Source organism: Schistocerca americana, chromosome 4, assembly GCF_021461395.2.
Source record: "Schistocerca americana isolate TAMUIC-IGC-003095 chromosome 4, iqSchAmer2.1, whole genome shotgun sequence".
NCBI lineage: Eukaryota > Metazoa > Arthropoda > Insecta > Orthoptera > Acrididae > Schistocerca > Schistocerca americana.
In genome coordinates, this window is record NC_060122.1 from 528,999,499 (window position 1) to 529,014,197 (window position 14,699).

The 14,699-nt window shown below is 42.6% G+C and overlaps 1 protein-coding gene across 3 annotated transcripts in view; it reads left to right on the plus strand.

Moving 5' to 3' along the window:
- Positions 1–14,699, plus strand: part of LOC124613055 (peptide-N(4)-(N-acetyl-beta-glucosaminyl)asparagine amidase) — a 75,510-nt gene that overhangs the window by 18,934 nt on the left and 41,877 nt on the right. For all 3 annotated transcript variants that reach the window (XM_047141631.1, XM_047141633.1, XM_047141634.1), the window contains exon 3: positions 4,030–4,368. In XM_047141631.1, the coding sequence (XP_046997587.1) occupies positions 4,030–4,368 (339 nt within the window). The remainder of the gene's footprint in view (positions 1–4,029; positions 4,369–14,699) is intronic.

The following is a 14,699-nucleotide window of genomic DNA, read 5'->3' on the forward strand; positions in this document are numbered from 1 at the left end:
TCTTGTTCATGATTAAAAGTTAGCTTCATAAAATATAGGTATGAAGCTGAGCATCCATGATGCCCTTTTGTGTATGATAGTGGAAAGTCTCTTTTTATGGTAAAAAAATTTCCACAAGTAGTAAGTTTTAGTGAAAAATTGGTATGCAGTGTCAGAAGCCAATTGAAAACCTTTCTCATAATACCTGAGTCATCCCTATATGATGAATATGTTTTAAGAAAAAGAGGTGTTGAATTGAGAAATAATATATGTGACTTTTGCTAGCATGTCAGGTATAGATTGGAGTCACCACCAACAATAATTGTGTGAGTAGGATATTTGTTTAAAATGAGACTCAGGGTTTTCACTGAACTGTTCAACAACTGCATCATATGGCCAAAGGGGGGGGGGGGGGGGGCGGAGGAGATGGCGCTAAAAGGAACCAGTTGTCATGTGTAACCTCTACCAATGACTAACTCTGAGAAACTATCTATCTACTTTAGTTTCACTACAAGGTGCCCTACTTTTGACAGTAATAAACACACCACGACCAGATACCTATAATGATTTGTGCTTGAATGCCTTCTATTAGCAGTTGGAGCACTGGTTCTCTCTGAACACAGCTATGGCAATTTACAGCTACAATACTGATTTTTGCCAGGTCTGCTCTTGTCCTGTGTGTGCCATGCACCCCTTATTGACATCCTCTTCTTGGTTTCCTGGGACCCTCTAACCTAAAAAAAAACCACCCAGTCCTCCCCACACACTACTCATGTAGCTGCTTCCTGTGTGAAGTGGATCACTGACCTGTTAACTCTTTGCTGTTTGCACATCTAATTGGGATTCTTTTGTTTGGTACCAGTTGGACTGACTGATCATGTCGCTTGTTGCTGGTGGTTCGTCAAGGTTGTCAGTAGATCATACATCCTCATAAATGATAATTAATTGAAACCCTCAGCTGCCAACAGGTATAGTTGATACACGTCAATGAGGACAGCTGAAAATGTGTGCCCCCGACTGGGACTCGAACCCGGGCTCTCCTGCTTACATGGCAGACACTCTATCCATCTGAACAACTGAGGCCACAGATGAATAGCGCGACTGCAGTGACTTATCCCTTGCACGCTTCCCATGAGACCCACATTCCCAACTGTCCACAATTTACATACATAATGTACCTAATAGATATTTGCCCATCCACTCATTACTCGCGCAAACTAAGGTGACAATTCCTGCAAGAGTTCAGGCAACCTGTGTGCATTCGCACAGATGAATGTCAATGGATGGGTAGCCTTTAACTATATTTGGTGATAGTAACTGCTCTTGAAAGAACAGATACCATTGATACCTGTGCAGCTCCACTAGAATAAATGGTAATTAATTGAAACCTCAGCTGCCGACAAGTGTAGTTGATATACCTCGATGGGGACAGCTGAAAATGTGTGCCCCGACCGGGACTTGAATCTGGGATCTCCTGCTTTCATGGCAGATAGAGGGTATTGAGTATTGAATGTGTAGCTTTTTGAATCATTAGTGCTGTTACTGCAAGAGCAAGAAGAAGGCATAAGGGGATAACTGCTGTTAAACACCACACATTTTCAACTACTCTATTTTTTCTAACCAGTTATTGAATTCACTGTTTCAGTGGGCTAAGCTTGAAATCAGTCATGGTTGTGGAAAAAAGGAATTTTTCAGGATAAAATTCCATCAGTTGCAAATGAATTTTGTTATTTTTTATGACTTTTGACAAACTAATTTGTCATCTTCAGAATCTCAGTATTGGTTTACCAGATCTGAGTATCTTCTTCATTGAAGCATAATGCCATGGTATGCCCAGAAATGTTCATATTGTATGTAATTATTGTAAGCACTGATTGAAAATTTACGGTAACTGAATCACACGTATCCATTTGTTTTGTTAGCACAATATATAGAAGAAGATAGTGGTATATGTTGAACCAATACCAAGCTTCTGAAGATGATAAATTAATTTGTCAAAACTGTTAAAGCATAATGCAATTACTTGTTCATTAAAACTGGACTGTGGCGCCATCTAATGCCTGTATTGTTTCTTGTGTGTCTATACTATGTTCATGCCATCTAGTGACAGAATGGGTTAGCAGGCAAATGGAGCAATGTTATGTTAGCAAGTTAGTAGTGTGTCAGTCCTACATGAGAGTACAGTGTGTTTTGAGATTCTATTTTCGGAACATAGTAAAATCATGTGCAGTTGCTTGATACACTTATGGTGAGGTTATTATATGTGTTTATCTCATGGGAGTTTGCGTCATGATAATGATTACATATACCCATGTGTGTTTAATTTTCAGACTTGTGAATTTATATCAGCCATACGATCATTGTGTCACGAGCAAGACACATTGCAAGAATCTTTGGCATTTTTTTGCCCTGGTGTAGTTTTTATCTATTCTACATTATGACGTGGAATGAAAGGTTAGGCAAACATGGGCATAATTTGTAGTGACTTGGTTGTGAAACCATTGCCTTGGTTGCCTGGTCTCATTATTTTTCGTAATTATTGTCAGATGTATGATCACAATTCCATTATACAGAGTGTACATAAAGTCTGGGAACACTTTCATTTATTTATTGCACAAGAACCCGGCAAAGAGAAGCAGACGTCCTAGTGTGAGTGAAGTGAATGTGGAGCGTGTATGAGAGACTTGTCGTACTTGCACATGTTGCAGCAATGGCTGATGCCTCGAATGCAATTGGACTCTCTGTTCATCTTTCAGCAGGGTGGGGGCTCCTCCTCATTTCCATTGTGAAGTTTGTGGGTACCTGAACACGGAGCTGCCACATCGATGGATCGGCCGTGCTACAGAAGGGGACAGCTATTTCATGAAATGGCCTCCCCGATCACCAGATCTCACTCTGTGTGATTTTCTTCTATGGGGACACATTAAAGATCTGACATATGAACTGCCTGTACCACATGATGTGGTTGACTGCCACAGTCAATGACGACAAGAATTCCGTTACCGTATTGACGTCTGCTGGGTCACTCATGATTTGCATATTGAATGTTTGTAAAAAAAAAAAAAAAAAAAAAAAAAAAAAAAAAAAAAAAAAAAAAAAAAAAAAAAGTTCAATGTTTAGTTCATGTGCAATAAATAATTGAAAGTGTTCCTGAACTTTATGTACACTCTGTATATTCTTCAACTGATGTTTTACATTTTAAAATGATGACGTAGTACTTTGAAACTGGTAATGTAAGCCCTTTTTTTTAACGAAAAATTTTATGCATTGTGACTATGGCTTCACTACTGTAGTGTCAAATAAACATTTAAGTTATATTACAATCACACTCCTTTATGACAGTTATATCAGAATAGAAGCTAAAATAATAATAGCTTGTCAATGTTATTAATTTATGCACAAAGCATATCCCCACCTTCTCTCTCTCTCTCTCTCTCTCTCTCTCTCTCTCTCTCTCTCTCTCTCTCTCGCCCCCTGCCCCCTCCCTGCCTCTCCCCCTCCCTCCCCACTCCTTGCCTCTCCCCTTCCCTCCCTCCCCACTCCCTGCCTCTCCCCTCCCCTCCCCTCCCACTCCCTGCCTCTCCCCCTCCCCTCCCCTCCCACTCCCTGCCTTTCTTCTTCCCCCTCCCTGCCTCTCCCCCTCCCCGCCCTCCCCACTCCCTGCCTCTCCCCTCCTCTGCCCTCCCATCCCCCTCCCTCCCCATTCCCTGACTCCCCCTCCCTCCCACTTCCTGCTTCCCCCTCCCCCTTCCTCCCTCTCCCTGCCTCTCCACCTCCCCTTCCCTTCCCTCCCACTCCCTGCCTCTCCCCCTCCCCCTCCCACTCCCTGCCTCTCCCCCTCCCACTCCCTGCCTCTCCCCCTCCTTGCCTTTCCCCCTCCCCGCGTCTCCCCCTCCCTGCCTTTCCCCCTCCCTGCCTCTCCCCCTCTCTCCCTCTCTCACCCCCCCAAGCCACTCCTCTCTCTCTCTCTCTCTCTCTCTCTCTCTCTCTCTCTCTCTCATATGCATTGCTTATATACAAAAACTAAAACTACAATATTCTGATTTTCAGACCTCATTTGCACACTTCAAGAGTCAACTTTTGGTTATTTCTGAGACAGTGCTGGGCCATGAAAACAAATTGTTACAGAAGAAGGCTTTGAAGTTAATTCCACTAACAGAGCTGGAGATAAAAGCAGTTAAACATATGCGATCCTTACAAAAAGCCATCAAAAATGGTGCAGAGGACAATGGAGCAGATGTGCAGGACATACTTTTGTTAGAATTGATGGCATGGTTTAAAGAATCATTTTTCTCATGGGTTGATTCTCCAAAATGTTGGTTTTGTCAAGGAGAAACAAAATTTCGTGGCCACAGTAGTGATCCTAAATATAATGGAGACCGGGCAGAGGTAAGTCACTGTTTTGTCTTATGCAATCCACTCTTTGTTTCTGTACCTGAACTTCTGTGTGTGTGTGTGTGTGTGTGTGTGTGTGTGTGTGTGTGTGTGTGTTTGTGTTTGTGTTTGGGGGGGGGGGGAGTCGTGCACATGCGCGCATGCGCACCTTTACATGTGTGCATTCAAATGTCTGTGTGAATGCATGCGGGGGGGGGGGGGGGGGGGGGGGAGTGAGTTTTCTCCTATGCCTTATGTTACTTGATTAATTTGCTACATTATTAGAAATGGTTTATTGGTTCTGTAATATTTGGCTCACAGTTAAGTAATAACACTCAGAGCCGTCAGTGTTTCACAAAATGTTGCAGCAATTGTGGCAGCCCATTTTTAAACTTACTGGGCACAAGCACCTTACATTCAAAGATCATTGTGACCCTGATCTGGGAAAGTACATAGACTGTGATGTGTGTTGCATACCATTGGTGGCTGCTTTGTTTCTAGGGTGAAATGGTGCACCTGTGCCTTATCAACTGTAATGATGTCACTTAACTCCTTGTTGTGTGATAGTCACTCTCTGATTGAAACAGACCATGTCTGCTACTTCTGGAGTGTTCCCATTTAGTGACCTCCTTTGCCTTTCCAGATCTATTATGTCTGTCTGGACACCACTGAATTGCTGATGCCAACTCACTGTTTTTGGAAGTGATACTGGTTTGTTCCATACTTCTTCAATATCTTTGTAGTAACATATGTATACGAGGATGGACTGAAAAGTTCTTTCAAAGAAATTTTATTTTCCAACATAATCTCCATGAATATCAATACATTTCATCCAGTGGCTTTCCAGTGCCATTATCCTCTCTCTGTAGTATTCATTTGGAAGTGTTGCAATGTATCCATCTACAGCCAAAGGGCCTCTCGATTGGATGAAAAGTGCCAATCAGCGAGAAATTTCTTCAGTTCTGAGAACAGATGCTCCAAGGGAGCAAAATCTGGAGAATAGGGTGGATGTTCCAGCACTTCATAGTGAAAATCCCTCAATTTCCCCATTGGCAAGACACTTTTATGGGCAGGTGAATTGTCCTAATGGAAGATGACTTTTTTGTTTTTTAAGCTAGGTTTATTTTCACTAATGCTTGCATCTGGTTTCATTAGAAGTTGGGAGTAGTGTTCTCCAGTTATGGTTTTTCCATTTTCAAGATCATCAATCAATAAAATTACCTTTGCTTCCCAAAACACTGATGTCAGGATCTTTGCCTGCAATGGCAGCAGCCAGGCCTTCTTCAGTGTACACAGCGCTGAATCCATGTTCCATCCACTGTAATGTATTGATGCAAAAAGCCTCTTCAGTTTCCCTTAAAATGCACTAAGCACAGAGTGTCATGCGAATGTGTTTGTGAGTCACAGTGAGCACTTGGCACCCATCTTGTGCAAAGCTTGCTCATGTTCAATTCTTGGTGCAAGATGTGATCGTCACATTTCTTTGATATCCCTAGAGCATTAGCAATTTCATGCACCTTTATACGCCAACCTTCAAAAGTAATACTCTGTACTTTGTCAATGATTTCCAGTGTGCTTGCACTTTTTGGACATACTTCATGTGGATCGCCTTGGACACATTTACGCCAACATTTAAACTCGGCCACCCATTTCTTCATGGTGTAAACTGAAGGTGAAGAGTTACCATATCCGTTTACTAGCTGCAAATGAATTTTAGTGTTAAACCTTCTTTTATGAAGAATTTAATCACTGTACAATACTCAGTTTTTTCCATTTAACTGCTTCAAACGATTGCCTACTGTCAACTGCTGCCAGAAATGACTTGCAGTTTTATGTGGTGTCTACTAACACATGTACAAACATAAGGGGGAATAATCATGTGAGCAGTGCTGCGATCTCTGGGACAGGGCCGAGAACTTTTCAGACAGCCGTTATAATCTCATGTCTGCACATGTGTTTATCTCTTAACGCAGTGTTGCCATCTACTAGAGACATATTAATTTCCTTCCTTCAAGCTGTATGTGCAACTGACAAACAAATGCTAGAAATGTTTGGAATCACAGGGTATCAAAAGTGTGAGTGAGTGTTGGCGTTGTGTTGGTGATCAGCAAACAGCGCTAAATCAAGTAGAGGTATGCCATCAGTGTGTATTGAGCATGTTATAGCTTTTATATCATGATTTTACCATTAGGTGATAGAGTGAAGGCACACATTGGCCAGTTAAAAAAAATCACCACCTCTGTATTGTGTGAATGAACATTCCAAAGACATATTCAGCAAATGACATAATGTAAACAGTGTGTTGCAGATGCAAGAGATATAGACCGCTCCTTTGGTCACTTACATATATACAGAATAAGAAACTGCCCGATGTACCAGGATAATTCAAATGAAAACTTTAATTATTTATTATTATGCAAATGAGCTAAGATAGATAAATTACAGATGTATAATTTTTCAGTGTAGCCCACCATGACTTATATTGCATCCATTCCATTGTTTAAAAAGGGCACAGATACTGCATGAGAAGAATTCTTTCGAGTGTGAATGCAGCCACTTGTGGGATAGAGTTTTCACCACTTTATCACTTCTGAAATGCTTGCCTTGCAGTGCTTCTGTGAGCTTTCTAAACATGACAGTCACTCTTAGGTGAATGCTGGTGCGTAAGGTGGGTGTTAGAGACATTCAAATTTTATATCCTGTATAGTTATGATGATTGAATAGGCAATATGGGGACAAGCATTGCTTTGTTCCAACAAAACACTGCAGCAGAAATCCTCACCAGTTACTCCTGATTGCAGTTTGAAGGCAAAGCAGATTTGAGTGTGAATTACTGGTCATTGATGGTCTATGTAATGCTCCCCTCAGTGGAGGTTACAACTTGTGAGTGCGGGGCCCGAAGCTGTTACAGCACATACTTCCTTTCTTGTGGTGCAATCTCTCATCTCTTACTATCTTTCCTTCTGTTACATATAATAATAATGGAAAATCCTAGATGGACCAGTATGTATAATAAAGTAAAGGGAACCACTCACATATAATAAATTGATATGTGGAGCACAGAAACACACAACAGAAAACAGCATCCACACTAGCTTTCAAGTGCTAGCTCTTTTTCGAGCAGAAGTACACACATTCACACACACAACCACCCAAATGTACACTCTCATGGTCATGGCAAGACGTTCTTCTCTTACTCTCTTTCTCATGGTGGCAGTCTTCGACATCAACCCAGCTGTTTCCTAGGTTCTGCTTACTTTCTTAGTATATTCATTCATTCAGCACTTTTTGGCTGAAGTAATTTTTCAACCCCTTCTGGGTTTGACCTTCATTTTCCAAAGTTTTTCTGTAGTGTGAACTGACTTGGGGAGTACACTTTAAATAGTGCCCACTGAATACAGTGTTAGGGTTCAGGTGCACACAATACCTGTGTAGACTCTTGTGTGGGCTTCAGAGCCAAAGTGGTAGTTGATCTGATCTGGAGGAGTCAGTATAAACCCTCTCAGTTAAGCATCCTGACACCCAGGGATCACACTGCTGTTTCCTCTGCTGCTAGCTCTCCGTACACACCAAAGAGTAGATGTCTGTCTTCCTGGAATGTCAAGGCTCCAAGCAAGGACCATTGCACCCAATGACATTTGCTGCAGCTGGATAGTGCCTGTGGGGAGATCCCTTGATCAGAATAGGTGGATCAGGGTGGATGTTTTGCATATGAAATATCTTAAATTACACCAAAATGGTGGCCGTTCTGACCTGGTCATCTCATCACATAGGAATAGTAATGGTCCAAGGAATCCTCTTCGACAGAGGCCATACACTCCAAACAGATGAGGAGCTACGGACTAATCTTGAGCAGGGGGCATACGGTTTTTCCAACATGCCCAAAAAGGTCCCAAGGGTAATCAGACAGATACAAGTGCCTTCATCTTAGCCTTTTGGGGGAATGTTCCCCTGGAAAAAGTCAGTCATGGTGTACTGCTATGACATGAACCCTTACATCTCACTACTGGTGAGATGCTTTCAATGCTTATGCTTTGATTGTATGTCATCCCACTGCACAGCAAACCCAAAATGTGGTAACTGTGGACAATCATTCAGTGGAGGTAGTCCTTGTGAACAAACACCTTCCAGTATTAGTTGCATGGAGCACCATTCTCCTCTGGTACACCTAGTCTTCAAGAAGGAAAAGAAAATACAGGAGTATAAATCTATTGACTGTCTGTTGTATACTGAGATACGAAAAAAATATGAATGCCTACAACCTATTGATATGAAGGCCAGTTGCATCTTGTGGTTCCCACAGCACCATTTTCGGAAACCACTTCTCGCACCAGGCTGGAGGAGCAGCTTTCTCCTGAGGCATCTACCAGAGACAGAACTCCCTCTCAGGACCCATCTCCCCAGAACCCCACATATCAGAGGCCTGACACCAGCTAATAGCTGAAGGAACCACTTCTGTGAGTCATAGGGATTTGTGCTTGTCATCTGTCCCCAGGCTAATGGTGGGTAGGCCATTGCAAGAATCCTTGCCCCAAAGGTGGAGAGGAGGAGGAGTGAGAGTAAGGGGAGAAGAGTTGAGACGAGGCTACTCTGGTGATCACAGAGGTGCCAGATCCCCTCACACTGTCAGATTTTGAACCAATGCTCATTGATGTTGTTCGATCCTGATCGGTGACAGTCAATGATTGTGGTGCATGACTGAACCTCCTGGCCTCTTCATACCTGACCTGTAATGTGATCATTCAGTGGAACTGTAACGATCATTACTGTCACCTGCTGGAACTACAGTACTTCATTTCCTCCTCCTTCTGCAATATATGTTGCTCTACAAGAAACAAATTTTACTGATGACCATTCCTCAACACTCCATGGTTACGGTGCATGCTGTTGGAATCATGCTGACACCGTGATGGGATCTGTAAGTTTTTGCAGATGTTGTTAGTTAGTGGGTTCCCCTTCATACCATGGTGGAAGCAATAGCGTATGGGTGCAGATGACCTCAGCAATAACCATTCACTATGTTTACTTACCTCCAGGCATGCTTGCTTACATTGAGTTGATCACCTGAACTCAACAACTTTCTCTCCCTTTTCTCCTACTTGGGGACTTCAGCACACACCAACCCCTGTGAGGCAGTGCCATTTCATCTGATAGGAGCCTTCCATTTAACCAGCTTCTTACTGATCTTGATCTGTGCCTCCTCAATGATAGTACACCTACCCACTTCAGTGCTGCACATTTCAAATTATCAGATCTAACAATCTTTTTCGCCTGTCTTGTGGCTTTGCTTTATTGGTCGCTATGTGACAATCTGTTTTACAGTGACTACTTTCTGGTTGTCATGTCGCTTCCTTGCCACTGCCAGATGGACCAACTACCACATTGATTGATTTGAAGAGCCAACTGCCAGTTGTATGCCTCTGCTGTTACCTTTGCCTCCTCTCTGTCTGACTGCATTGACAAGGCTGTGCGTAACATCTCCAACTTGATTACTTATGCAGCTGGAGCTGCTATTCCTCTTTCTACAAGTCCTCTCCATTGCTGGCCAGTGCCGTGGTGGACCAAAGACATTGTAGTTGCTGCTCATGATTGCCAATGTGCCTTGCAGTGTTTCAAGTGACATCCTTCATAGACCAGCCTTATCACTTTTAAATGACTTCATGCTAAGGCTTGCTATCTATTTTCAGAAAGCAGTGCCCCAAAGCTCATAAATCTTAGCTCACGCTAATTAATTAAAAAGATTAGGAAGGAGCACTGGAAGCACTAAATCTCTTCACTGGGAACATATGGGTCTTCATCCCAGGTGTGAGCCAAGCTCCATAGTCTTCTGGGCTGCCAAATTGTACTGGGCCTCTTCCTTCAAGATGGTCTCTGTACTGACAAGCTGGCTATTGCTGAACACCTTGATACCCACAATTTAACAGGTCGGCATTCTTTTGTTACATGACAGCCTCCCTGACATGTAAGGGACATAGAAGCCCCCTCTCCTTCACCTCTTGACAAATTATGTGATGAAACTTTCACTGCCTGGGCACTGCTTCAGTCTCTTGCATTGTGTCACAGTATGGTCCTAGTCCCCGATTCCATTCAAAGTCATATGGTACAAGATCTGACCGGTACTTACTGGCTTCATTTCCTCCAGGGTCTTAAACCATATATGGCTTGACAGTGTCTTCCCTTCACAATGGTGAGATAGTACCATCGTTCCAATCATTAAGACCGGTAAAAACCCAAGATTCGTCAACAGTTATTGGCTGGCTAGCCTCACCTACGTGCTCTGCAAACTGCTTGAAAGTATGGTTGCCCAATGTTTATGCTGTTTCCTTACACCTTTTGTACCCCAGTGTGGTTCCCAGGAAGAACGATCCACAACAAACCATCCGGTTAGGTTGGAAATGGCAGTCCAACAGGCTTTTCCTAAATGACAACACCTCATTGCAGTCTTGTTTGACCTAGATAAGGCATATGACAAGGCCTGGCACCACCACATTTTATTTAGTCTCAATCTCTGGAGCTTTTGAGACTCCCTACCAGTTTTTATTCATCAGTTTTTACCCCACCAATTGTTCCGGGTTCAGGTTCGTACTTCACTCATCTCTCCATGGGTCCAAGAGAATGGTATCCTGGAGGACTCCATGTTGAGTGTCACATTCTTCCTCATTGCATCAGTGGTCTCTCAGACCACTTGTCACCCCTGCATTGTATGTCGAAAACTTCTGCATTTGGTACAGCTCCCACTCTGTAACGTTGGCTGCATGCCAGCTCCAAGGTGCGATCCGACAGGCCTCTGCTTGGTCCCTTTAGGATGCTTTTCAATTCTCTCCTGAAAAAATGTGGGTCAGGCATTTCTGTCATTGTACTATGGTTCATTCTGACCCAGAACTGTATCTGTGCGCCCAGCACTTTTTGAGTCTCTCGTTGACAAGAAACTGACTTTGCTACTCTAAATTTGACAACTAAAGACTAGTAGAGTGCAAAAGCTTAACGCTCTCTGGTTCCTTGTCCAAGCCTCTTGGGAAGCAGATCTCGTTAGTCTCCTTCGTATCTAGTGGGATCTGGTCCAGTTCTGTTTGGACTGTGATTGCCAGGTTTATGGCTCAGCAGTGCAATCGGCTACCGTATTTACTCGAATCCAAGCCGCACTTTTTTTCCTGTTTTTGTAATCCAAAAAACCGCCTGCGGCTTAGAATCGAGCGCAAAGCAAGCGGAAGTTCTGAAAAATGTTGGTAGGTCTTTCCACAACCAACTTCTGCCATCGAATACATGTAACGCTACACGGGCATGCTTTGTAGGCACAAAGATAAATACTGGCGCCAAAACCTCTGCGTCAATAAATAAATTTAAAAAAAAAGGTGGAAGACGAGCTTTTTTTCTCCACCCTGAGTTTCGACCACTGCATTTTCATACATTATCCAACGAAGTAAATACAAATTCCGTATTGTTCATCTTCGAATGTAGCAGCATTTCAATGTACTACGAAAATCCGACTGGCAAGACTGTTTGGGGTGTTTTTCAATATGGCCATCTCTACGTTCTGAATTTTTTCCTACCTGTGAGAAGAGATGGTTGCTAATAGGAACTTTTATGAATTGTGAATCATATGCAGTATTCTCTTCACCATAAGAATAATACGCATATAAACATTTTGCCATGTATTGTTTCGTGTTTGCTGCTATCTCATTTAATTCCTGTCTGCCTAATAAACTACGAAACTAGAGTGAGACAACAGCAAACGCTGAAGAACATACATATCATGTCATGTTTATATTTGTATTATTCTTATGCCTAATAGTGATACAGTCAGAAATGAAGCACGGCAGTTGACTAGATTTTTAAATCTAAGATGACTCTAATTTCTGTGCAGAATGTAATATACTAAAGAGGCGCCTGCAAAGATTTTCAAATGGAGAAAAATTTTCGCTAAACTCTGGTTCAGAACGTCTTCTATCATATGCTGTCTATTATTTGGCTCTTGTTGATCATTATCAAAGAAAGCAGCAGTGTAAGTAACAACAAATGGCAGTCTCTTGCCATCATTTCGCTAATGAGACGATTCCTCTCTTTTGTTATTGTAAGCGGCGGTAGCGCCTACAAAAGCAAGCCGTGCCGCGAGCAGCGACAGGCCGTAAGCACTCATTATCATCGTCCGAGAAACAATGCACGACACAGTACAGTAATGCATTTTCAGCTTAGTGTGACGTAAACACCTGTAACAAAGAGAACGACACTTATCAGATCAAAGGAAAATAAGCAAACAATTCAAAACAGACGAAGCACGTGAAAAAGGAAGGGTACCCGTATAAATACGGACGGAGCGCCTGACGCATAGCAATGGCTACCTGGTAAAGCTTAACTGCTAAGCTTGCTACTCGAACCAAACTACTGTAGCTGTATCGTCATTCATTCGACCTAAATTGTCTCTCATATTACAATGGACCAACTTTGTTTCGATTTGGAGGTGCGGCCTAAAACTTTACTCTCCCCTCGAATTTCGAGTCTCAAATTTCAGGTGCGGCTTAGATTCGGGAAATTTTTTTTCCCTCGATTTCGAGTCTCATTTTTCAGGTGCGGCTTAGATTCGAGTGCGGCTTAGATTCGAGTAAATACGGTATGCAGTTGTTATATCCAGTCCATCATTGTGGAGTTTGATTTGCCACTGGCACCTTCCAGATAAGTCATGTAGGCAGTCTCCTTGTGGAAGTGGGGATCTTCCCCCTTTAGTTCCAATGGTATCAATTCCTCCTCACCAATGCAGTTGCCATTTGACAATTTTCTGATGATCCAACGTATTGTATTTTGTTTTCGATTGCCTTTATTGCCTTCAGGAGGTTTGCTTACTTTTCTGCCACATTCTGTTTCCAGTTTTAGAAGTAACTAGCTGATGATTAGTGGGTTTTACCATCCTGTTCTTTGGAACTTTGCCCCTGAAGGATTGGGGTTGGAACATCTGTGGGAAGGCCAACCCCTTCGTATGCAGAGCCCCAGGGGGTTCCTGTGTGCAGCATTAACTACTTCTCTCTACTTGTTTTATTATTGACAGTCCAACTGATACTCAATACATTCATAGCTTTTCCATTTTACTGTTTGTGATCTATTGACTACAAGGCATTCTTTACTCTGTTACTTTCTTCACCCTTAATTATGTTTTGGGGAGGGGGGGGGGGGGGGGGGGGAGCTCAGATGGATGAGTTCACCTTGAGCAGCCAAAGCGAGCAGATTGCTGTTATTGCACACCTTTCTGAGAGACTGAAGGAGAGCTGAGAAGGCATGCTTGTGTTGCTGGCAATCGGAAAATAGTTTTTATGACTTGAGCAAAATTTGTCATCATTTTGCACTGCAGCATGGGCAAAGGAAGATGAGCTAACTGGAAAGTTGACTCAGTGAAGAGGCCACCAGTACTTTTGTTGAGTGAACGTGCTGATTGTTACAAGAAGAAAGGAGACTATGATTGTATGCTGGTCCCTATTGTCTACATCTGATGCAGAGGCATATGATGGACCGGCTGCACAACACACACACACACACACACACACACACACACACACAGCCAGAAACCGTGGTCGTGTGTGTGCTTGTGTTGCCTATTTCTGATTAAGGACTTGTTGACCAAAAGCTCACTTTCTGACAATCTTTTTGTTGTGCCTATCTGTGACTCAGTGTCTCCACTATATGGTGAGTAGCAACAGTGATTCCACCTTGGATTTTCCATTGTTTGATTCTACTTATGGCTGCAAATGGGAAATGCATCCAGCTGATAGGAACATGTATCCCAAGATTAACTATCAACAACAGAATGCAGCCCTTGAACTTTGTCATTTTAGCAACATATAGTCATAATGTTATTCTCAGATGGACGTTCTTGCAGGCATCACAAGCAGTAATAGACTGTGGTAGATCAGAACCCCAGACTGACGAAGCTATTTCAATAAGCACATATAACAAAGATTACTCTGGGCAGTTGCTTGCCATTGAAGACATTGTTACCTGCCATCCTCAATGAAACAGTTTCCACTTGGGAATCTAAATGTGCAATTAAATAGTGAAACTTTTGTTGACTGCTGAAAGTTACTCAGCTCAAAAAAAAAAAAAAAAAAAAAAAAAAAAAAAAAAAAAAAAAAAAACACTACATGCCATTAATGATTGTAAACATTATAGATGGCCAAGAACTTTCGATAACTAACTGTCTGAGCAGGCCCTGAAGGTACATGCATAGGGCTACTGGACCAGTGCAGGAATGGCAGCTTAGTGTCATCAACAAAGAGTCGTACTTCACTACCATTACAGGCAACAAAGGGAAGGGAGCAACTACTTATTGGCTACTGTCAATAGGATCTGGGCTGACTGGG